The 21,990-nt window shown below is 53.9% G+C and overlaps 5 protein-coding genes and 1 pseudogene across 6 annotated transcripts, besides 1 other annotated feature; 4 read left to right on the forward strand and 2 right to left on the reverse strand.

Annotated features, from left to right (window-relative positions):
• Positions 1–780: 780 nt before the first annotated feature.
• NCS54_00420900 lies at positions 781–3,962 on the reverse strand (annotated as a pseudogene). Its single transcript has 3 exons — positions 3,424–3,962; positions 2,984–3,326; positions 781–2,829 (listed from the first exon to the last, which is right to left on the reverse strand).
• Positions 781–3,962: a sequence feature.
• Positions 3,963–11,477: 7,515 nt separating this feature from the next.
• On the forward strand, positions 11,478–12,575 carry NCS54_00421000 (Hypothetical protein; the record flags this gene model as incomplete). The annotated part of the gene is made up of 1 exon (XM_053149755.1): positions 11,478–12,575. One exon carries the CDS (start codon positions 11,478–11,480, stop codon positions 12,573–12,575), a length of 1,098 nt encoding a protein of 365 aa, XP_053005730.1.
• An 855-nt stretch (positions 12,576–13,430) lies between these two features.
• NCS54_00421100 (Hypothetical protein) lies at positions 13,431–14,371 on the forward strand (the record flags this gene model as incomplete). Its single annotated transcript, XM_053149756.1, has 2 exons — positions 13,431–14,184; positions 14,235–14,371. The coding sequence occupies 2 exons, from the start codon at positions 13,431–13,433 to the stop codon at positions 14,369–14,371; spliced, it is 891 nt and encodes a 296-aa protein (XP_053005731.1).
• A 1,111-nt stretch (positions 14,372–15,482) lies between these two features.
• On the forward strand, positions 15,483–15,839 carry NCS54_00421200 (Splicing factor subunit; the record flags this gene model as incomplete). Its single annotated transcript, XM_053149757.1, has 3 exons — positions 15,483–15,485; positions 15,536–15,742; positions 15,795–15,839. The coding sequence occupies 3 exons, from the start codon at positions 15,483–15,485 to the stop codon at positions 15,837–15,839; spliced, it is 255 nt and encodes an 84-aa protein (XP_053005732.1).
• Positions 15,840–16,061: 222 nt separating this feature from the next.
• On the reverse strand, positions 16,062–17,140 carry NCS54_00421300 (MAGE domain-containing protein; the record flags this gene model as incomplete). Its single annotated transcript, XM_053149758.1, has 4 exons — positions 16,062–16,603; positions 16,650–16,781; positions 16,831–17,062; positions 17,108–17,140. 4 exons carry the CDS (start codon positions 17,138–17,140, stop codon positions 16,062–16,064), a joined length of 939 nt encoding a protein of 312 aa, XP_053005733.1.
• Positions 17,141–17,370: 230 nt separating this feature from the next.
• Positions 17,371–21,512, forward strand: NCS54_00421400 (Hypothetical protein; the record flags this gene model as incomplete). Its single annotated transcript, XM_053149759.1, has 3 exons — positions 17,371–18,568; positions 18,628–18,899; positions 18,957–21,512. The coding sequence occupies exons 1-3, from the start codon at positions 17,410–17,412 to the stop codon at positions 21,510–21,512; spliced, it is 3,987 nt and encodes a 1,328-aa protein (XP_053005734.1). The 5' UTR covers positions 17,371–17,409.
• Positions 21,513–21,990: the final 478 nt, after the last annotated feature.

Raw genomic sequence — 21,990 nt, forward strand, 5'->3', positions numbered from 1 at the left:
AGTGGCAAGGAAGGAGTCTCCGTCTGGTCAGGCTTCGGGTATAATTGCTTGCTGTTGACGAGAGGTGTTTGGGGGTTACAAAGGAAAGGGGAAAAAAAGATAGAAGTCAATGCTATCGTGTAGGAGTTTACAGTCAGTGAGTGAATGAGTGGCTTCAAGTGAAACAGATGTGGTCTTTCAAGTGGTATCATAGTGACAATGATATTATCTCGCCCCAGACACGCATATAAGCGTCAAGAGGTAATTCTATCGCAAACCGCTGTCCAAAAGTCATCAAAATCCGGGTCTTCAAGGACCATCCCATCCATCCGTACATGGCCGGTTCTTGTTCTCTATAAAGTCCTGCAAAAAAAAAACAGAAGAATCGCGCCACCCATACATATCGTCGGGATCTCCAAAGAGTGTGCCATCCCTGGAAACAAGTCTTCGTGACAAACATCCATTCCCAGTTCTTTCATGCCATCGTGAGTAGCCTGATCGTAACAAAGTGCTCGCCAACCTCGAGTGGTGACGGCGACGGAGCAGCACCCTGGAGAGACCCATAAACATATAACCAAAGAAGAGACGCAATCTGCCCTGTATCCAGATGAGGTATCAAGTTGTCGTGTAATAATAAACGCCCACGTCTCCCAAACGCCATCAAAATCGATTACATCCATCGTCAAGTGATTTCGCGACATCGCGTCCCTTGCCAGTAAGACCAGCCCTGGCAGGGGTGAAAGTGATGATGGGAACTACCATCTTGGATGCCAGAACAATAGCCTCGCCGGGTCGTTGCGATTAAAGACTCATGGTCAGCCACTCCCATTCTTGAGGACCGGCCGAGCTTCCAATCAACGAGTTGTTTTGCCCACCCGACATGCTGATCAACCCAGTTCCTGACCCGAGTGTTGAAGGCCGTTGGTTCAGGTTGAAACCACTAGTTGACATGCCACCAGGCAAACTCGAGAGCCCAGCCGAGGAACCAAAGGGGCGTGGAGCATCGTTAGATCCCGTAGATTCGGGACTGTCGATGTCCATGGTGATGGGTGCATCGGCCGTAACACTCTTGCTGTGACGACGCTGCCGTTTTGACGAGACAGTCGAAGGCCTTGAAACCGACATGGACGATGCGCCAGGCCCGGGGCTTGTCTTGGGCGGAGCAGCTGCAATAGGAACGACACCCTTGCCACCCACAGCGCCAGTGTTTGAGTTGGAAGCCCCAAAGTGACTGTTTGGAGTGCTTCCTGCAGTGTTGGCGCCCGAGTTAGGGCCGCTGCTGGGGCTCTCCACATCCTTGTTGCTCTGGGGCCGGCTAGAAGCAGGCGGTGTTGTCACGCTCTTTGGGGGCTGGCTGGTGGCATTGTTCTTGGAACTGTTGGCAGCCATCGTCGACATGGACAAGGTCGAGTTCTTCCGAGATGCTGCAGCACTGGCAGTCTTCTTGGACCTTGTGCTGCTTCCACCAACTGACACATTGGACCCCGATCCACGGTTCCTCTTCTTGATCACATCCGTCTTCAAACTCAATGGTCGCACAACGCCGTGCAACTTGAGGAAGAGGCCACAAGCATTGCACAGCGGCTGTCCTTCAGGGTTTCGTCTCCACAGAGGCGTCGTCTGAGTGAAACAGTTGGTGCACGTGGTCGGAGCATTTCCATCGCCGTTGTTATTGTTGCCGTTGCCGGCGGCGGCTTGCAGGTTCGTCGTGGAGCCATGCTTCGATCCCGGAGGTGACGAAGGCCGGCTTGGCGCGACCGAGGAGAATCCAGACATGGTTCCGTTCCTGTCGCCAGAGGGTGACATTGGCATCGACTGGGCGAGTTGTTCAAAGCCATTCTGCTTACCAGCCAGATGTGCTGGAGTTGAGGCATTCCGTGTCAATTTCGACTGCCTCCTCGGGTTTCCTGATCTGAATGACTGTGATTGTGACCTTGCAAGACCGTTTGTATCCCATTCTCCATTGCTTTCGACATAATCAGTCGTTGATCCTCCAATCACCACCTGCTTGCGAGTTGGGCCGCCAGGGAAGCGGGCAGCCTGAGTGCTGAACTGTCCAGGAAGCGAGGCATCCCAACCCATGGTGCCAGATTCATCCATAGACGAAGACATATCCTTCTGCATCGCCACATTGCGGTCGGCAAATGCATTGTCTTCGTCATCCGAGTCTGCTCCAAAGGCAAACATGTTGTCTTGCTGCATCTGTATGGTTGGTGAAGTGACGGGTTGGTCACCCTGGAACACCTGAGATGGGTCGATGTGTCCGAAAGAGCTGGGAGCAGTGCTGTACGCAGACATGGACTCTGTCGCGGTTCCTGGGGCAGAGAACATGGTGCTGCCGCTGTTTCCGTTGGTGCCGTTGTACATGAACTGCTGGCTAAGCATGCCTCCGATGCTCTGCTGGAAGGCCTGGGGCCGTTGGGATCGACCATCTTGGCTGTTGAAGTAGAAGCCATCCTGCTCAGGAATGGGGTGAGGTGTTGAGGCTGTTGACTGATAGGCGGAACCTGTCGGCGAGTAGAGGTCGGCAGTGTTGCTCATGGGCGCGGGAGGGACGGATGAATTCTGGTACATGCCAGGGAATGGAACATTGGGTATCATAGGCGAGGTAGAGGGAGAGAATGAGAAACCCTGCTGGAAATTTCCATTCGAGTTCATAATGGGGTCATTCTCCATGAAGGTATCGAGGTTAAAGGGCACGTTAGGGTTGCCGGGCTGCTGGGCAAAGCCGGCCGGGTGAGGGTTATCCAGAGAGTAGTCATGCAGCTCAGAGTCGAGATCAAGATCATTCTGAGCCGTGCCGTTTGCCGCCGGCACTTGCGGTGAGAAATCAGCGGGGCGCTTTCGAGTCTAGACGAGAGTAAAGTCAGCAGCCGCGCTCAAAGTAAATGTGCTGTCACATGCATAAGACGGCAGCTTTGGAGTTTTGCGCTCGAGGTGGAGGGGGGGGGATTTCCACAGCCAGTCACAATAGGCCCCATGAGGGGTTAGTGAGGTCACTCACCCGGCGGTCATCGATGCTGGTCTTGCGAAGATGGCGATTCACGTAGTTGAACTCATTGCCTTGGTTCGTCTGATGGGGCTGGGCTGGTACAGACTGAGGGACAAAGTGGTGCGACAGTTCCTTGCGGGATTTGATGGGGATGGCCGAAGCCATTGAGTTTCCGGATCTGTCGTCGAATCTATCAGAGTCCTGAGGAGATGAAAAGTTGATGGGAGTGTCAGCGTTGTCGGAGAAGATGAAGTCGTCGAGATTCATGGCGTCGGGCTGGGCCATGTTGTTCTCGGAATACTTTCGCAGCTGAGCAATGCCGCTGGGAGAATTCTGCATCATGGGTCGAGCGAGCCTGCGAGGCCCTGGTCAGCACGTCATGGACGATGGACAGGCGAGAGCCATCGATGAGCGCGAATGGCAATAAAGTGCATAAAAGGCGATTGGCGTACCTATTGTTGGCCTCCATATTCTTCCTCTTGCGCGCCTCGGCTTCATCCACCTTTCTCTGCTGCTCCTGCTGGTGTTTTCGCATGCTGAGGGCCATCATGCGCCAGGTCAAGTTCTCCATGCGATGCTGGCTGGGCAGCTGCTGCTTGGTTCTCGCAAAGAACTTCCAGACCTGAGTGGCGAGCGGATCGTCTTGCTGCATCTTGTAGATGCCCTGGTCGGATTCGGTGAGTCCATTCTGGAGAAAGGGAAATAGAGCCGAGCCCGTCAGGCCACCTCTAGCGACCGAATAAGTCCTGGACATGTCGGCGTTGTGCTCCTTGAAGCTGGCCGAGGCGTCGCGAGCATTCGGGAGGTGGCCCGGCCGGCCGCCGCCGCGCTGAATGGGAGCGTGGTGAGCGGCGGCGCTGGGCCAGGCGCTGGGCCTCCGGGGAAAGCGAAAGTCGTGTTCTGTTATTGTGGGATTCATGACGAATACTGGCTTGAGTTTGCGATTGAGAATGAGGTGCGTATGAGCATTCCCTGTGGAGCGGACAGTGGGCTATGAGAGAGAGGAAAGAGAAGTGTGAGCGTGAGTGAGAGTAGAGTGTGAGAGGCTGACGAAAAAAGAAGAAGGAACACAGAGCCCCCACGGATGGCTTTTGGTGGGAGGGTGTGCGAAGGGTCGGAGTGTGGGTTGCACTGCTGCACGCAGATGCCGCTCAAGCACACCTTGAATCAAGCGTTGCCCAGCCCGAGCAAGTTAGAGCGGAGGAGCCCTGAAGAGAATCTGCGAGCGCGCGCTCCAGTGAGGGATGGAGTCCCCAGAAGCGGCGAGGGCGAGGCCAACCTAATGTGCTCCAGCTGTGCGCCGCTGCGTGCTGCCCGCGCTGCGCTGCGCAGGTTGCGCACCAGGATCTGGTGGTGGGGCCAGGGTAGATGTTTGGGGGGATGCTCCGGGGGGCACTCCAGTGGGCAACCGGCTGGGAGTAGGTGGTAGGTACCTTGGATGAAAGACAGCCCAGCGGGCGAGCGGGCACCTCTCAGCGGGAGGCAGACGGGGCCGGGTGTCCGTCTGGTCTGCTTGTGTAACCGGGACGGTCAAGGGCAGGGTGGTCAGGGTCAGGGACGGTGCGCATGAGATAGATTCAGCCTTTTTGTCCTTGTCGGGCCCAGGTGAGAGACGGGGGATGTGGAGGGTTTTGAGAGTCGAGAGGAGACGGGAGCCAAGTCTTAAGTTGGGGACGAGAGGGAATATGGAGAAGGGACCTCGAGCCGGGTGCCTGCCTCCATTCAAATCCAAGTCAAAGTACCAGGTACCAACCTCGAAAATTGTTAGTGCTCAATGTATCTATCCCTTCTCGGTGCCTCGCACATCGACCCCCGAGACGAGACGGTCCATGTCTCTTCAACAACACGTTAACCTCCGTTTTAGCTGCCGGCCAAGACTCGTCCTGATGGACCCAATCGAGCGGAGCGTGGAACTGAACCCGCTCCGCCACTACACTTAGGCCCGAATTCACCCAGAGACGATGCGCGTTTTGCTGCACAAGAGTCATCGAGAGATGCCTGTCCCAAGACTGAGCCAGCTTTGACAAGATGTTATGCCAAATATATTCCTTCACGAGATGCTTCGAGCCCCGGCTAAGCATTCTCGCGGCCGCCTGGTTGGGCACATACGCAGCATGGTTGGAGGAGGTCCTTAGCGCGATGTATGGCCTCCTACATCCGGACATACATGAGCTTGTCCTTTCCGCCCTCATGGAGCCAGGGCCACGGGCACCCATGAAGCAGTCATGGGAAGAGCCAGTTACTTGCATATTTCCAGAATGAGACCTGGCATCTCGGTGGGGGAACATCCTCGTCATCGACAGGGACACTTGAGCCCTTGTCACAGCCTCTAGGCACGTTGGGTTGGCATTGTCGACAGATCAATCTACGGGACAATTCAGATATACGGGGTCTTCATCCATGTTCAGTTCTCTACTACGGTATGAGTTCACGTCCCCTTTGCTTTCGTACTCGTTCTATTCCTCAATGACCCCTCAAAAAAATCTGCGCGAGCTCGGCGTTATTCCCAGTCATCTTTTTCCCTCAGTACTTTAGCTCCTCCGACTGCGGATGCCAGATGAAGCGAGATCTTTCCGAACTGTTTCCATACGTGGAAAGTACTCTAGGTTTCATCGACGCTTACATCTGCAAGGTCGGACCTGAAATATTTCCTCTTCTCTCATGCATCCATCTGGAAAAGCATCAGCACCTTTTCATCACCAACAGCGTTGCACACCTCTTCCATCTAGCGAATCAGCCTCATGAGGCCGTCATTAAAGAGGGACAAAAGTGAATCCGCCATGTACCCAGTACAGCAAAGACGCTCGTGGGCTGACGAACACCACAACCATGACTGGCCACTCTGGTTCGGTTCTTCGGGCAAAGACCGTAGACACTCTGACGCTGGCGCCGGTCGGACCCACGCGCTGGACTCAGGGCGTCGGAGTGTGCAGCTTCTGAAGGGTCTGGCCTGTCCGTCTTCGGTCGATGGGCGCTAGGCCCTGGTCTCCGAGCCCATGGATCATGGCTTCTGGCGCTCGGCCTGGGCAGCGACAAGCGATGACGGGCCATGGATCAAATCCACTTAGCACAGAGCCGATAGACTATGGGCGATGGACTCCAGGACACACGGACGATATGTGCCCGCAGTTGTGGAGCCGCCCTAGCATGGTCTCCTCGTTAGCCGCCTCAACCACGACTCTCACAGCCTCCAGCTCCCGCTTCCGCACGTTCAGGCGGCCAAGCCCGCTTTCAGCGGTACCTCTATGTCTATCATCACCTATGGCCTACCTACATGTACCGATACGCTCAACTGGCAACCGCTGGGCTCGTCGTCCCATTTGGTGGGTTTCGACCTTTCGCCTCAACACCATACGACACGTGGATTGACCGTTTAATTCCAGCTCCATCGTGGATCGAGACCATCTCGTCAGATCTACCCGTTTGCTGGACTTGACCTCAAAGTCAGAGCCTCATCATTCTCCCTCATTCTCGGCCGATATTATCACTGTTCAAGGTCAAGGATGCTGCTGCCGAGGTACGGATACACGTCTTTGCGAAGTCGGACTGCCTGTCAGTGGAGACTTGCATCGTCAGCACTCGCCAACCATCTGGCGATCGCATCTGTGGCAATTTGCCGCACCGATGTTTGGTCTCTCATGTTCTCGGAGACAAGATGAGAAAGGGAAATGGGCATGGGGGATGGAGATGGGTTGAGCGACACTGGAGCTTGAGCCGGTGCTGCATCTAGGGAACCCTTCAGGCCCCACGGGCATGCGTGAGCTTGAGCTAGGGTCGCCCTGGCATGTCCCGGGATAAGCTGGGCGGCGGGTCCATCTGGCCGAACGCCACATGCATCCCACACGGCACGAGTTCCGGGTACAGAGACATTGGCTATTGAACGGTTGAGCCACAGCTGTGCTGTCGAGCTTCAGCCGGATGGAGCTCATGAGCCATGACCTGGGCCCATAGCTTGTGGCAGATCCTCGAGGTCAGTCACCTGCGGCAACCATCAGTGCTGCCATCTCTTGTTCGAGTTCGTCCGTCGTACGTTGCTGTGCGGCAGAGCTTTATTGAAGATGCAGGGGAGTGTAGCCCTGTCGTTCAAATGTGAGAAGTGGTCGGCCGTTCTTCGATGGCTGGCAGCCACACGCACACGCACACACACACGATCGAGTTACGGCGTATTGTCCCAGCCATGGATGTCGCCGCTACCGTTCCGGTACTTGGCTCTGCGGCTGCGGTTGCGGCTCCGTCCCTTTGGGTTGACGCTTTCTTCTGGAAGATTTGGCATCCATCGTTCAGATGCTACAAGCAATGAACTGGTCAGGGAAATGATGGCCTCTCAAACAGAACTAGCTCCCCTGCACTCAGCACTTGCTGCGAGAGCGGAGAACTCTGGGGACCAAGTGCATTCTTGCCTCCGCGAACGAGCGAACTCCATAATGAACTCCATGAAGAGCAACCTCCGGCGGGTTCGAGGCCCAGTTTTCATGCCAGCAACGCCCGTCGCAGACGTCACCCTTCCAGGGCCATTTTGGCGCGAGCCCGCTTGTGATCTCTCAGCTTACACAGGCTGACTGAGGACGGTGGCTTTTATTGGAGGCTGACGAGGCTGCTGGCTTTCGCGTCAATGTGCCATCTGCCCACCAATCCCAGGACCTGCTTGCTCCCTCACGCCGTCCTAGTGAGGTTGCAAGACGATGGTTCTTTGTGGTCGTCGCTGCTGCTTGGCATGCGACTCTCTCGGGGACTGGTCATGCGACATCCGAACTCTTGGCTTGTGTCTGGTCTGGAGATCTGAGGGTATCTCTATTGGCCCAACATGCCGGCTCTTTGGGGTACCTGCACAATCTCCCGGTTGGCATGTATAATGGCTTTGGTTTCCATTAGAAGAATTAAACACTCAGAGGTCGTCGAAAATGACAGAAAGAGGTAGGAGGACCCCCTGGCTACAGATGCTTATTTTAGTCGCATATGCGTGTATGTTCCGGCCGAGCTACACCATCCATTGACGATGTTCGAGACAGGCAGTCAAGGGCCGGTACTGGGTACGGGAGCCAGTGGAGTTGAACGCCTCCAAGCACTCGCATGGAACGCCATGTCGGAACCCCCACTTGCTACCCACGAGTCGGCAGGGGTTTGACGGGCGAGCTGGGGCTGTCTCACATGCTGATGCTTGGCACGGTTCTGGTTCTGGCTGGATTGACCTTGCTTGGTGGCTCGGGCAGCAGGCCTGTTTATCCCGACATGTTCCATCCCTACAGAGGGCCCGAGAAGGTCTACGCACTCTACTTGCCGCAGCCTTGGCCGGGTATGCAAGTCGTCTGGCCGAGAGTCGGACAGGCATAAGCTGTTGTTGTTGGACCTCGTCTGTTGGCCGTTCCTCCACCACTCAGATGGGTCAAACGTTTCTCGGTACGCCAGCGTGGTCCGGCATAGGGGGAACGGATGGGCCATGAGATTGTCGAGGAGATACAGTACCTACTAGTCATCCGAACTCTGTTTCGCCTGGCCACGGGCACAATATCCAGTTTCGGGCCTGAGGGAGTCTCTTGGTCTCGAATGCTACATCTCAAAGGGATTAGCAGAATAACAATGGAGATTCCCTCGTGCTCAGGCCGGAAAGGAGAAGTATGTGTCGATTTTGGACCCCCTAGTCGACCGCTTCAGGGCGTTGTTCCTGTTGATGACTTGCGAGCGGACTGTGAGAGGCTCAGTGTCTACGTTGCGCCCGCAAATGATTCAAAAACTGCACTAAGCGTCCGAGCATGGTGTCAGCGGCTTGATCCTGGAGGGGCCTGAGTGGACTCGGGTTTTAGCCTGTTGGCAGATAAACCCGCTAGTCGACTGTTCTCGACGCTGTTTCCCGGCGCTGGCGAAGACCCTTGCTTTTCAGGCCAGCAACAACAGGAGCCCGAGGCTTCCATACTTTGGGGAAGCAGATCCAGACGTCGAAACAGGTTGGGTGCTGTTCAGCACAGAGCTTGGAACCTCTGGGGCATTCCCGCTGTGCTGTCACGACTTGGCCATGCACCGGCGACGCATCTACCCCATGCTTACGGACGAATCAGACGTGTCTTGAATTCGAATCCTGTTACTCCATGCGACAATCCATAGGTCAGAGGTGATCGACGACGTCGGAGGACTCTACACCGAGTCCTCGCCGTGAGCTTGACACAGCACTCGGGGAGGCGGCGATTGCTTCTAGGGAGCGTATTCTGAACGAGCGGCAGCCTAGTCCTGAGAAGGAGGTTTCGAGTTCATTCTCGTCATTTTTGAGTGTCTAACCAAGCGTCATGAAGGGAAAGGTTGTCGGACCGGAGCTAATCCCGGCCATTGGCATCCGGTAAGGACATTGCAGGCATGGGATCCTCCAACTTGAGAATCGAGTTCCTGGACGCTCACTCCGCTCTCTCGCATCGGATGAATGATGCAGCACGACAGCTACGGTACAGCAAGCATGTACAGCGGGATCAAAGTGTGTCGCTCCCCCACACAGCGCCCAGCCTGCAAGCCCAGCGGTTGAGCCATGCCATCCATGCTTGGTCTCGGAAGACCATTTACGGAGACTCCGTTGGCTACGCCTGTCCTCCCATTACAGCTCGACCATGTCGCAGGCAGGGCCAAAGCCAAAATGACCCTCGGTTTCTTCATTTGAGAGGCTGCAGGACGAGACATGGCTGGGTGCCAGAGGCGGAGGGCCGCCCCACCCTGGCGGTGTGGGCACAAAGATACAGACAGATATTAATATGTCATGTCGAGTTGTGTTGCCAAACATTGGTATGAGATTGACCGATGACATCTCTTGACTCGAGTCACCAACGCCCGCAATGAGATTCTCAGCCCGCAACTTAACCCCGGAAACATGATTGAGCCGCAGGAGGCAAGGCAACCGAAACCAGCATGCCCTCTACCCGTCGGTCGCGATCAGCGAAACAGTCGCCTCGACTCCAGTTGGACTGGATCAAAGCCGTCGTTGTTTGCCGGGTTGACGGACTCTGTCGCCACGAGTTTCCCCAGAAGAGCTCCGCTTCGCCGTGAATACGTCGCCCCAGCTTTCAGGAGCAATGCCCTGTCGTGACAGGTCGCGGCGGAAAGGGATTGAAACGACTCCAGGCGCCGGCTGGACCAACATGGCATGAACAAGCGTGAGCACTGCTTGCTTGCTTTGTCTGCCCTTCGAGTGGGGGGCCGATGGGGATGGGGGTCAAGGCGAAAGGTCATCCATCCCTTACTGCACTGCACCGTACTCTGCTGTGCGTGCAGAGCAGCATGTTATCTCCTATCTCACCGGGCACACGCTGCTGCTCAGCTGATCTTGGCGTGCTGGGTTACCACTACCAGACAAGGGTGTGCCAAGAAGGCAAGCTGAGCCACGAATGCATGCTGATCTAGATTTGAGGAGGTCTCGATGGCCTTGGCCCTGGCCTGGGGATGGGGATGGGATCAATGTTGGCAGAGCGTGGATGGTGTCCCCGAGCCCCTTGTCCCGAACTCTCGCCAATCTGGGCAGTCTGCCTCTGGAGTCGACTTGCCCATGGACTGGCCGAGGCTACTACGTAGTAGGTCAACCTGGCAGCGACGGACAGAGGCCGTATCAATAGAGGTCGGCGGATTGGTCGGCGCCTCGGGCATTCCCAAGGCCGCGATGGCATCGAGAGTTGGGCATTTGCGGCGGCCAAAAGAGTCCTTATCTCTGGCAAAGTAGTCTCTAACTTTGACGCAAGTCATATTTGCATATACGCTGGGGCTAGCCATCCCTCGCCGCCCCCTGGCTGTTACCAAGGGATGGAGATTAGATACCAGTCTCCCAATCATGACTTGTGCCTGGCTGTGGTATACACCCAGATGTTTATCAGTCCGGAGATACAGGAATTGCGCCATGCGCAAAGCAGCAGAGACAGAAGCATGTCTGTGAAGTCTATCCGCAAGCTTATCACAGCCCAGCCTGTGCTGTATTTGCGGCGATTGTCTGTGGGTGATACTGCAGCCATAAATCAGCCTCTGCTCCCACCTTGTGCTGCATAATGGATATCTGCTCCGAGGAACCGAGATTGCCATTTCTGAGGATTTTGATCTTGGATAAAAGTCTACTTTTTCCGTCAAAGAAACATGAAACGTCAAACGGTCTGCCAGCACCGATGCGTGTCATGGGCATCGATCCCTGCCTTTCTTTGTTCTCGGACGCAACAGACTTGACCGACTCTTTGTTCGATGACACGACCGATCGAGACACCGAAAGACTACGTGGACTTCTTTGAGTCTGATGGATTGATGCCTGTTTAGGCTCAGCCATACGCAATACGTCGCCCAATATGGAGCTTGGAGGTGTTCGGTTGCCCAACAGAGCTCTTTGTCGACCAAAACGACATGTGCCATTCTCGTTATGGCCTCTGGGCATTTGAGAGGGTGTTCACAAAGCGTTTGGGTCTACTAATAGGTGACAGTCCCAGTGTGTGCCGAAGGCGAAGGTGAACTCTTGCAATGGGCTTGGACAAGAAAGAAGGCACGAGAGACGACCGCCATGACACGCATCAACCAGTCGACGAACCTCCTGGCGTGCCTCCTGGCCGCAATAGCCTATACCCCGACGGACGCGAAGCCGATTCCCTCACGAGGCCAAGCATGGAACGAACAAGAAGCCGAGTCGTTGACGCATCTAGCCCTTGAAGGGTCCAAGTTCCTTCAGGAACTGGCGAATAGCCCAGACAATACCTCTCATGCTTCTCGATCAGACGACGAACCAAACAAGATCAACGAGAAGGCTGCCATCATTGGAGGAACCATTCCCTCTGGAATCATTCTCGGCATCGCGATATTCTTGGGCGTTTTGATCTACAAAAGGTGCATTGCTCCTCGACGAGCTGAGAACAAAGAAAACCAGGCCAAATCGTCGCAAAGAGATTCCATGCCAGAGACGACATCTGATGGCACATATCGTGATACCTGGCGTGACACATTCAACCACCGGGTACCGACGCCAGGCTCGGAGTCTGTCAGCTCTGAGCGGTCCTTTGGAACCATGTCCACAGATGGACAGGCCAATTCCTTTCCCCCAGGTAAATGGCCCAAGATAGTGGTTAATGACTGCGAGTCGTTGGGGGTTAACCAAGAGAACCACATAGATCCTTCAGTCACCACAGGTTGCCATCAAGTTCAGTCGCCATTGGTACCGAAGCCTCTGCAGCTGCCGACTACGTACAAGGGTCCGTTTGCTTCAGAGCCTCCTTCACCTACAACCGAGATGACTCCAGAGCATCTCCATCGTGAGTCAGGCGCCTCGGTTTGCACCATGAGCACCCTCGGCAGGGACCTCCTCCAAGACACGATGCAGCCCCCAGCACCGGCCAAGTACTCGCTATTTCCCAAATGCGAGCCTCATAACGAGACAGCTCACACCGGGACAACCCTCCCGGTGAGGAACAAGCAACCTCCGCCAGCCGCTATGGACAACCCCAAGAAGCCGGTGCGCATGTTGAGCAGACGGTACTTTGTGCCCCTGTTCAAGCGCAACGGACAGCTCCAGAGCCCCACGTCTCCTGAAGAGGGTGTCGGCATGGAGACGGTGGCCAGAGACGAGTCGAGGGCTAGCATGTTTTCACTGGGAGAAAACAAGATCTGATATTGGCTTTTGGGCGTCTTTTTTATATTGCAGGTGTTTGGTGAGCATACGTAGACGGCTGCTGAGCCGGTTTCCTATCGTTTAGCGTTGTTTTTATCTTGTCCTCATATACCCATTCGCTTTCTGCTTTTGATTTACTTATTCTTTTGTTTGTTGTTGCTATTCGTTGTCGATTCGAAGTCGTCGGCTCAGCTCTTGGCCTAGCTCGACAGCTCAATACAATCAAATTGCTATCCTTCGCATAACTTGTCTCAAGTGATTTTTCTCCGTTTTCTACTGGCTATGAAGTGGAAAGCTTGGATGTTAACGCTTTTGTGATGTCGTCATCAACATGCAGACAAAAAGGGCGTCCGCAAACCTCTACCGTGCCATGATCAGCTTGTGTATTGCGCACCAAGAAGCATCTTCTAGAATTTATCGGTAACATGAACAAGAACATTTTGAAAACATCCTGTCATCCATCCTCGTCAAAGTGGAACAAAATGTTTGTCAAGGACTACTTCGCCCAGCCGTGTTGGCGGCCCCCTCCGCCACAGCCTGTTGGTTCAGTCGTCCAATGACTCTGCAGATTGGGTTACGGGAGGCCGACCACGATGGTCATCATGATCTTTGAGCAACCACTTTGGGTTCATAAAGAGGCGGAGAGATGCTTTGAATGCCTTGCTGCCTGTCTGTTGGTGCAAAGCCTCTCTGGTTTGCCCAACTGAGGGTTTATTTAAACCCTTTGCTGCAAAGTCAAGTCGAGAGAGTAGCACAATTAAGTCCATTGGCTTTCATACCATTCTTATATCGCAACACTTGCAGCTCTTTATTCTCAACTGCCTGAGGCCTCGTTCAATTTCAAAGACCGAAGCCATGGTATCCTACAAGAATTCTCCCATCGTACATTCCCGACTATTCCTTTCTCCTGAGGAGGCGAGCAATACCAGCATCACATGGGCACAGTCTAGACGCAACTGGAAGCCCTTCCCCGGGCCCTTCTATGTTGGAGACATCGATGTTCCTCTTCTCAGGACATGGGACAGAATGTCAGGAAGCCAGCCAGACGAGGCCGGGCACATGTTTGCTAGAAACCGTGAGCAGCAACTGCGCACCGCGGATGTGCGAAAAGAAACCCTAGAACTCCACCTCAACCACAGGAATTGGGCCGTTGCCACGCCGTACATCTCATTCCAAGCCTCGGAGCAGAGACTACGAGAGTTGGCAAACTTCAGAAAGTCCCGGCCGGGAAGGGCAACACAGTTTATTACCGTTATTGACCCGGAAGTTCGTCTTAGGGCCGGCTGGCCTGTTCTCAGTGTTGGAGAAGAAATGCGGTACTACGGGATCCAACAAGATCCTTACGGCAATCCGTCTGAGGAGCACAATGACCACTACGTCTGCCTTTGGCGGGTTGAGAGGGAGGAAATTGTCGGCCACTGGCTTTGGGACGACCTTTGCCAGGACCCTGACTGGTACAACACGGAAATTCTTCCTGCGTTCCAACAGTTCCGTCAAGAAAGGCGCCGACGCGAACAGGAGGAACAGCAGAGACTCGAGCAGGAGAGGCAGCAGGCTATGGCGGAGAGCCAGGTGGATGACCTTTTAGGCGTGATGGGTGCGCTTGAATGTAAGTTGGCCCGAATTTTTGCCTGGCAGAGCTAACTAACATGTAATCAGTGGATGATGCCGTTGCTGGTCCTTCATCATCGGAGCAGTCCCCCATCCACTCGATCCAGGGTGATGAGCAAGCTGAAGATTCTGGAATTGGCAGCGATGATGAATCGGAAAGGACACATGTACGGGCAATGCTTTAAATTGTGGGTTATGAGAGACGAAGAAACCATGGATTGGCTTTGGCTTGTATGGAGTGTGTATCAACAAATTGTGCGATCGCCCCTGGGATGGCTTCGGACACCGTAAAGCTGAAGGCCACGGTGGAAGCCACTGAGTCAAGATTCTTCACTTATTTGATCAGGAAGTTTTGTACACTCCTTACTTTATGTTGTTCGCTATAGTTATTGATGATCTTCGTATCCTGCTTGTTCGTCTACTGACGCCTTTCGCTGAGAAGTGCTTGTTCCTGCAAGCTGCTCGTGTTGCTAAATATGACCGAGCTGTGTTCAGAGAAGGGGTTTCCTAACAACTTTGAGATCTACCATTGCTTTTATACTTCGTGTTTTCCGATCAGCTCGTGCCAATGGTGAATCGAGAGGCATTGGCCGGTGGTTAAACGAGGACATACTGTTTGAATAACCAAGGCAACTGCATCATGGGAGATTTAAGGACTAGACGGATAGATTCACCTCCCATAACCCTCGAGTACCTTGTCAACAACAGAGTCACGAATAGATACGTCAGATAGCCATGTTAAAAGGGGTAAATGACAACTATCTGCTCCCCAAAGGAAATTGCTTGCATAAGCGAATCATGAGTTCGGTCCATCGCGGGATGACTGTGTCAGCGGTTGACGTCTTATCGTTTTTTTTTAAGTTTCTTGGTCACTTGAAACTATAGAGACCGACCAAGGGCGTTTCGGACCGAAAATTCCTGGAGATAACCTTGCGGCAAGATATGGGACCTGAGAGAAAGGTAAAGGGGCTGGCTCAAGAGGTTGATATGGCTGATTTAGATGACATGTACGATAACGCAACAGTACGAAAGAGACGACAGAAAAGTGAAAACAGTATCAAATGATTGAAACCCCGATTCTAACGTGATGAGTTACTACAATCGTCGAGGCTCGAGGAATGACTTGGCGCGTGGTGTTGACGGCATCTGGAAGACTTGCCAGGGGCTGAGACCCGCTATGCAATAATCCGAGCTTTCACCATCTATCAACACCCAGCCGTCGCATCGCATTAACATCACCATCAACGCCTTGCGCATCCCCACGAATACCCTCATAGCACATCCAATCTCGCAAAAATGGTACTGCCCTCCTTCTTGCCACCTGCGCTTCAATCGCTAACCCCTGCCAGGCCGACAAGCTCCGCACCCAGCAAGAACTCGAGCGCCTCCAGGCAAAGTACATCGGCACCGGCCACCCAGACACAACGAGCTGGGAGTGGCGGACCAACATCCAGCGCGACACGTACTCTTCCATCGCCGGCCACCGACCGCTCCTCTCGTACATTGCGCTCGCCGAGAACGAACCCCTCGCCAAGGTCCGCGCCCAGATGATCCGAGTATGTCTCTTTCCCTGCAATGGTAGCAATGTTGATATTGACTTTTCTGTAGAAAATGGTGCAGCCTTGCGGACCACCACCACAGCGCGAAGATTAATACGTGTGCGATTTGGATATGCGAACAACCTCTGGGCGCGATCGCAGAGATTTCGGTTTTATTTGGGTTTCATAGAACGGCGTCAAGGAACGATACCCCCGCAAGAGGGAGGATAAATGGCATAAAAAACGATTCTAGTTGCATTTATACACGCAGTCTCAACATGCCAGAGTCTGCTTCTTTCAACACACATTTGGGTATCATATCGTCGGCATCAGCTTCTCATTCCACCATGGTGGTGTCTCCGTCTAGCTCGTCCTGCTCATCGCCGTCTACGTGCTGATGTTTGATGTTCAGACTCGAGCGCAGCTTCTTCTCCATGTCCTCGCCCCAGCTCTCGCCGTAGACCTCTCGCACCATGCCCATGACTCCATCGAGGCCAACCTCTTCTTTCGCGCGCGGGCCGACGTGCCATGTGATTGTGTGATCTCCGTCCTGGCCCGCGAGGGGTTTGTCGACCCTCTTGATCACGTATCCCTGCTTCTCCATCTTCTTGAGTATCAGTTCTGTCTTGTCCATAGAAACATTCTGGTCCGCGTTCAGCCGTGTGAGATAGCGTTGCAGCTTCTGCTCACTCAGTTCCCCGCCATTGAGCCAGATGGTTGAGATGACAAGCGTATAAAAGGCTGAATATGTGGCTTCGTCGTCTGCGCTTGGGGTCTTGGACGGTTGGAGGATCGCCGCGGTTCGGTAGGCTTCTGGTAATGTCGATGTGAGGATGAAGGCATTCGAGTTTGCCTTGGGCTGCGACTGGCTCTTCATTGCTGCAAGCTGTCAGAGACACTCTTGATGTTCCAAAGTTAGCCTTACCTTGGCGCTTCTCGTGGAGAGTCATCTTCTCCCTCACGGGCAGCTCTCGTAGCTCCATGCCCCAAACCTCTCGTAGTTGCTTTTGCGCCAAGTCGAAGACGCGCTTGAAGGAGCGCCCTTGGTTACCGAGAACTGAACATACATAAGCAACGCTGTAGAAGCCAATTTCGTGTGCCATTACCTCGCTCCTTAATACCATCTCTTCGGATGGTTGTTCTGGAATATTCACACGAAATCGCATATCGAACCAACTTCTTGGCCATCTGCTCGTCCGCGCTCCGGCCAGGGTGTTGGTTCATTTCTTCGTCGTCACGCTCCTCGTCGTCTAGGTCGTCTTCGTTTTCTTGGTCGTCCAAAGAGTTGCGCCGGCGTTGACGAGGACGAACATCCTCTTCAGATTCCTCGTCCTCAAGCTGGAGAGTGTTAGCCTAGCCCATTGGTGAATCACAGCAACTCACGGCACGAGCACGGCGATTTCTTTGAGGGGGCATAGTTTGTCTAATACAGCTATTTCAATATTCAAACAACAGTAGAATTACAAACACGCTCAAGAATTGGTATAGTAACGCTGAGAGTAGAGACAAAGACAGTTGGAGGGGCAGGTACGCGACGCGTTGGAGCCAATTAACTTTATCTTATCTTATCTCTTATCGGTCGTCAGCAAAATTTCCTAGAACCATTATTCTCTTAGAAGCTCCCACTTGCCTTGTCGCATTTTCGCCCACTTCACGGGACTCTGTCCTCAATTGCTTTAATTCCCATGATATCGAGGGCGGCGCGTGTGCCGCGCATCTGTCTGGCATGTCGGTTCGGCCTAACTCAGCGCAGCGCCGTACTGGGCTTTCGCGCAGCTCCAATTACACAAAGTCTCGGTCAACGACGACGGTATACTTCGGAGATCGGGAAGACGGGCGATGGCAAGATTGAAAGCTTTATTACAGGCGCGAATATTTCAACCGAATCGAAATCAAAGGAAGAGGAGACTCCGGAACAAACAGAGACTGTAACTAAGCCAGACGATACCACGACCGATATAAAAAGCTTTTCCGAAGCAGAGACGACTTCCGAAACCGCCCCAAAGCCTCAAGACGATCAAGATGTGAAGCCAACCTCGGATACCCAGTCTAAGCCTCCTGCGGCCGAATCTCTCTCGGAGAAACCAATCGATCCAGTGCAAGAAACCCAAGATGAGACGACGACCCAAGCCTCTACTCCCGCCTCTACAGAATTACCCCTCGACTCGTCCGAAAAGAACTCGGATTCTTCAGCCGAACATCCTGCGGAGAGTTCTGAAGATAGCATGTTTGAATTGCCTGTCATCCCCGAGCTAGAACCTACCGTCTTGCAGACAAAGCGGTTCCACCACGACCTCGTACACGATGAGTCTTTGGGAGTGTCGGCGCTTGGTGTCCCTGCCGACGCCATCATTATCAACAACCCGAACCAGATACGCCGCTCCAAGAAGGCCCCCACCGTGGTTCAGTCTCGGCCCGTTCAGCCACCTTCTGAATTAGATTGGAATAGCCTCACTCCTTCAGAGGAGGAGGGCGAATTGAGCGCCGAAGATATATACCGCAACATTGACGAGCTTCGCCCAGACACTCGCTTCCTCCGAGACTCGGAGATTGAGAAGCTGACGGAGGTTCTCCGGAACGGGTTTACGACGGACCAGCTCAAAGAGTATAGCCGTCTCCATAAAGCTGAAGTTGTACCGGAGGATGTCATCAACTATTCCTGGGTTGTGAAGCATTATCCCTGGGTGCCCCGAACAAAGATCGACGTCCGAGGAGGTCAGGACAAGCTCGCATGCGTTCAAAAGGTCATCTACGACACCTGGAAGATCCAGAGTCAAAAGTACATGGATGATCTTGGAAACGTCATGGTCCAGATGCAACCTGATTCCTTTGTGTTTCTCACTTGTAGGTTTTTCTTATTGAGGGTCTGCTGGGATGCACTCGATGCTAACCGGATATCTCAGTTGAATCAGAACGTATGGTGCGTGAGTTGAGGGAGGACTTCCTCGTTGGCGAGGAGGAAACGATAACTCTTAACCGCAAGCACCATCGCCTCCACATTGTCGCCAGGAAGGCCACCGCCTACGGTATTCTCGCACACCTAGACCAGATTCTACAGAAACGGGTGGTCCGAGACATCCCTATTCAGGAACACGTAGCACTCATCCCCTCCTCGACGGAGCTCGAGGTCCTTTCTCAACTCACCAAAACGACTCTCAAGATCGTCGGGAAAAAGGTACGACCATCTATCTGCTCTCTCATCACGTAGTGCATTAACCTAATGGGCTCTCAGGAACTAAGGGTCTCCTGGCTCCCAGGCCCCCAGGAGAACGCCGCCGAGTCAAAGACGGAGGACGTGGGAGACGTTGTCCTTCGCCTGCTGCTCGGCCATCCCAGCCCTGGCCGGGAGGTGGATATGGAGTGCCTCCCTCGGCCACAAACCAAGGGTATCCCAAAGGACCACTTTATCGACTTTCGGCGACAGCTGAAGTCTCTATCGTGGAGAGACAAGCTCCAGACGTGGCAGCGAGTTGTGACCCCCATCAGCAATAAGCCAGACGAGGTATCTCCTGTGCCCCTAGACCTAGTCGGCTCAGCTTCCCTCCCCGAGTACCAACCAGACAAACTCGGCTCTAGGAACGTCACAACTGCCACCTTTGGACACATCATTCATAACAGCTCTCAAGTAGGCAATCTCAAGGAGACTGAGACTCGCAAGAAGAAGGCCCAGTCTCCTGATGCCGATGCCGATGACTTGATCATCCCTCTACACATCGACGACTTGAGCACGCCCGGGATCGATGACGGCCCCAAGAAACCCATACCCGGTGCGGTGCTATCCCACAAGCGTCGTACATTCTATCCTCTCATCCCGCATCCTGCCTCCTTTTCCGCCCTCAAGCCCGAGGGCAGCGATACTTTGACTCAATCCACCACCATTATCCTGAACCTTGCAGTTCACGGCGACCGTTCCGCTGGGAACAGGCAGGGCCCTGTCATTCAAGTCCACCTACCAGTCGACGCTGAAGCCGACCTGGCCAACTTTTCCATCCCCAAAGATGCCGCCGCCTACTGCGTTATCCCGTGGTACCGCAACGACCTCTTGCTTCCTGGCGAGAGCGTAGACGTACGCATCCAACACGAACGTCGCCTTGCTTTGGATATGGACAAAACCGGCCTCAGAAGCTTCCTCGATTCGTCCGAATTCAACCTCCTCCAAGGCCATCTCCGAACACCCAGCCAAGCTACCCTCGTGCTCCCCCCGAAATACATCAACCCTGGCACAAGAGGCGTCAAGCCCAAGAGCCAAACCTACGCTTTCCGTGGCCTGGAGATCCACCAGACGGTTGAAATGCCCTGGCGCGACCACACGCTGCGCTACTCGAGCATCGAGGCTGGCCAGCACGGCGGCCAGCGTCAGGAGCTCACCCTCCAAGCAGGCAAGCCGGACGATCTGGGCACCAGTTTCGAAGGTGAGAAGCGCAAGAGCTTCCTGCAGCTGGTCGAAGACATGGCTACTGGCCAGTGCTTCTCCTGGACAGAAGGATACGAGTCCATCAAGAGCCGTCAGCTCGAGGATCACAGTTACGACCTTCCCGAAGAGGAACTTACTGAAGACATCATCGTGGACGATGGCAAGTTCAACACGCATAGCCGCCCTAACCTCCGGAGATACGAGGGATCTGAGCAGCCCAGGAAGGAATACATGCCACGAAGAGGCGCCAGGGATACCCCTCCTAGATCAAAGAAGTTCGATGTTCTGGAAGAGATGGAACAATTCGGAGAGGCGGACGAGTCAGAGGTCACGGAGCCAAAGGTCAGGGAACCTGAAGCCAAAGAATCCGAAGTCGACCAAACAAGCACCAGCAAGCCAGATTCCACGGCATCAGAGGCCAAGGAACTCGAGGCCAGGGAAGCAGAGCTCGACCAAGCGAGTGTCGACAAGTCAGACGTCACAGCGGAAGAGATCAAAGAACCCGAGACCAAGGAACCCAAAGTCGACCAGACAAATGCCAAAAAGCCACAGAAGGGCCGGAAAGGCGCAAAGTCCAAGTCCCCGACAGAGCTTCTCCACTCCTTCTTGGACCAGTTCGCCGACCCCATATCCTTAACGACTCCCATATCCTTAAAGACTCCCACTAGCCAACCTAGCGGCGACCGTCATGTCAACGATGCTGCCCTTACCAATAACATCCTCCTGAAGGAAGTAGTTACCAGGTTTAATGCTCGTCAAGCCCAAGAGGACTCTAGAGCTCGTCAAGCCCAAGAGAAGCCTGAAGCTCGTCAACCGCAAGAAAAGCCTGCAGCTCGTCAACTACAAGAGAAGTCTACGCCCCCATCGCAAGAGAACGCCCGTCAACCGCAACAGGATTCCAGGGTCCGTCAAGCTCAAGAGAACTCTGGAGCCCGTCAAGCCCAAGAGGACTCTACAGCCCGTCAATCACAAGAGAAGCCTGTAGCCCGTCAACCGACCAACGAGGACGATTTCGAGGCCAAGTTCTCAGCCAGAGTCACCGACAAGCCTCTAAAGGCCCCCTCTCCCGCCAAGAAGTCGAAAAAGGGCACTACCAAACAGAATAACAAGGCCAAGAAGCAACAAGCGACTCCCCATTCGACTCAGTTCAAGGACCCGTTCGCTGCCGCCTTTACAAACAGGCTCGCAACTACGCACCAGCGCACCTCAAGCGGCGGGGATGGCTTCTTTGACGACCTTCCCAAGCCAGATGCCAAAAAGAAAGAGAAGCCCCATTTCGCAAAGATGGCCGCAAAGAAGGCCGCAAAGAAGAAGCCTCAGGTCAAAAAGGATAGGTGGCAAGGCAGGGGGAGGGTTAGAGGGAAGAGGAGATGAATCTTGGTATAAAGGAGAAAAGTAACTTTGTATAACATGTACTGTATATGTAGCACCACTTGTGTATGATGTAAAGACAAAATGAAGAATAGACATGTACAATGATGATACCTTCACGTCACAAGCCAACGTGACCCAACACCCGCGTCCACCATCAACATGCACCTACCTGCACAGGGCCGACAGGGAAGACTAACAGAGCAAGGCCTCCACACATGCACGAGCGAGCTTGTGCCTACAACTGCACCAAGTCAAAATGGTAAGACATAGAGCACATCATCAAAGCATCATCTTACTAGGCACATCATTCACGTCACGTTGCAAGCATGGGAACAGGAAAAATTGCACGAATCACTTCTAGACTCTCTATTCTTTTTTTGTTTTGCACAACCTGAGATCCGAGGCTTTTTCCCTGCCTCTCATTATGTGCCCCAATGAAAAGCCGAGTGCTCATGCACCGCATGTGAGATCATATCGT

Source organism: Fusarium falciforme, chromosome 3 (genome assembly GCF_026873545.1).
Source record: "Fusarium falciforme chromosome 3, complete sequence".
Classification (NCBI taxonomy): Eukaryota; Fungi; Ascomycota; class Sordariomycetes; order Hypocreales; family Nectriaceae; genus Fusarium; species Fusarium falciforme.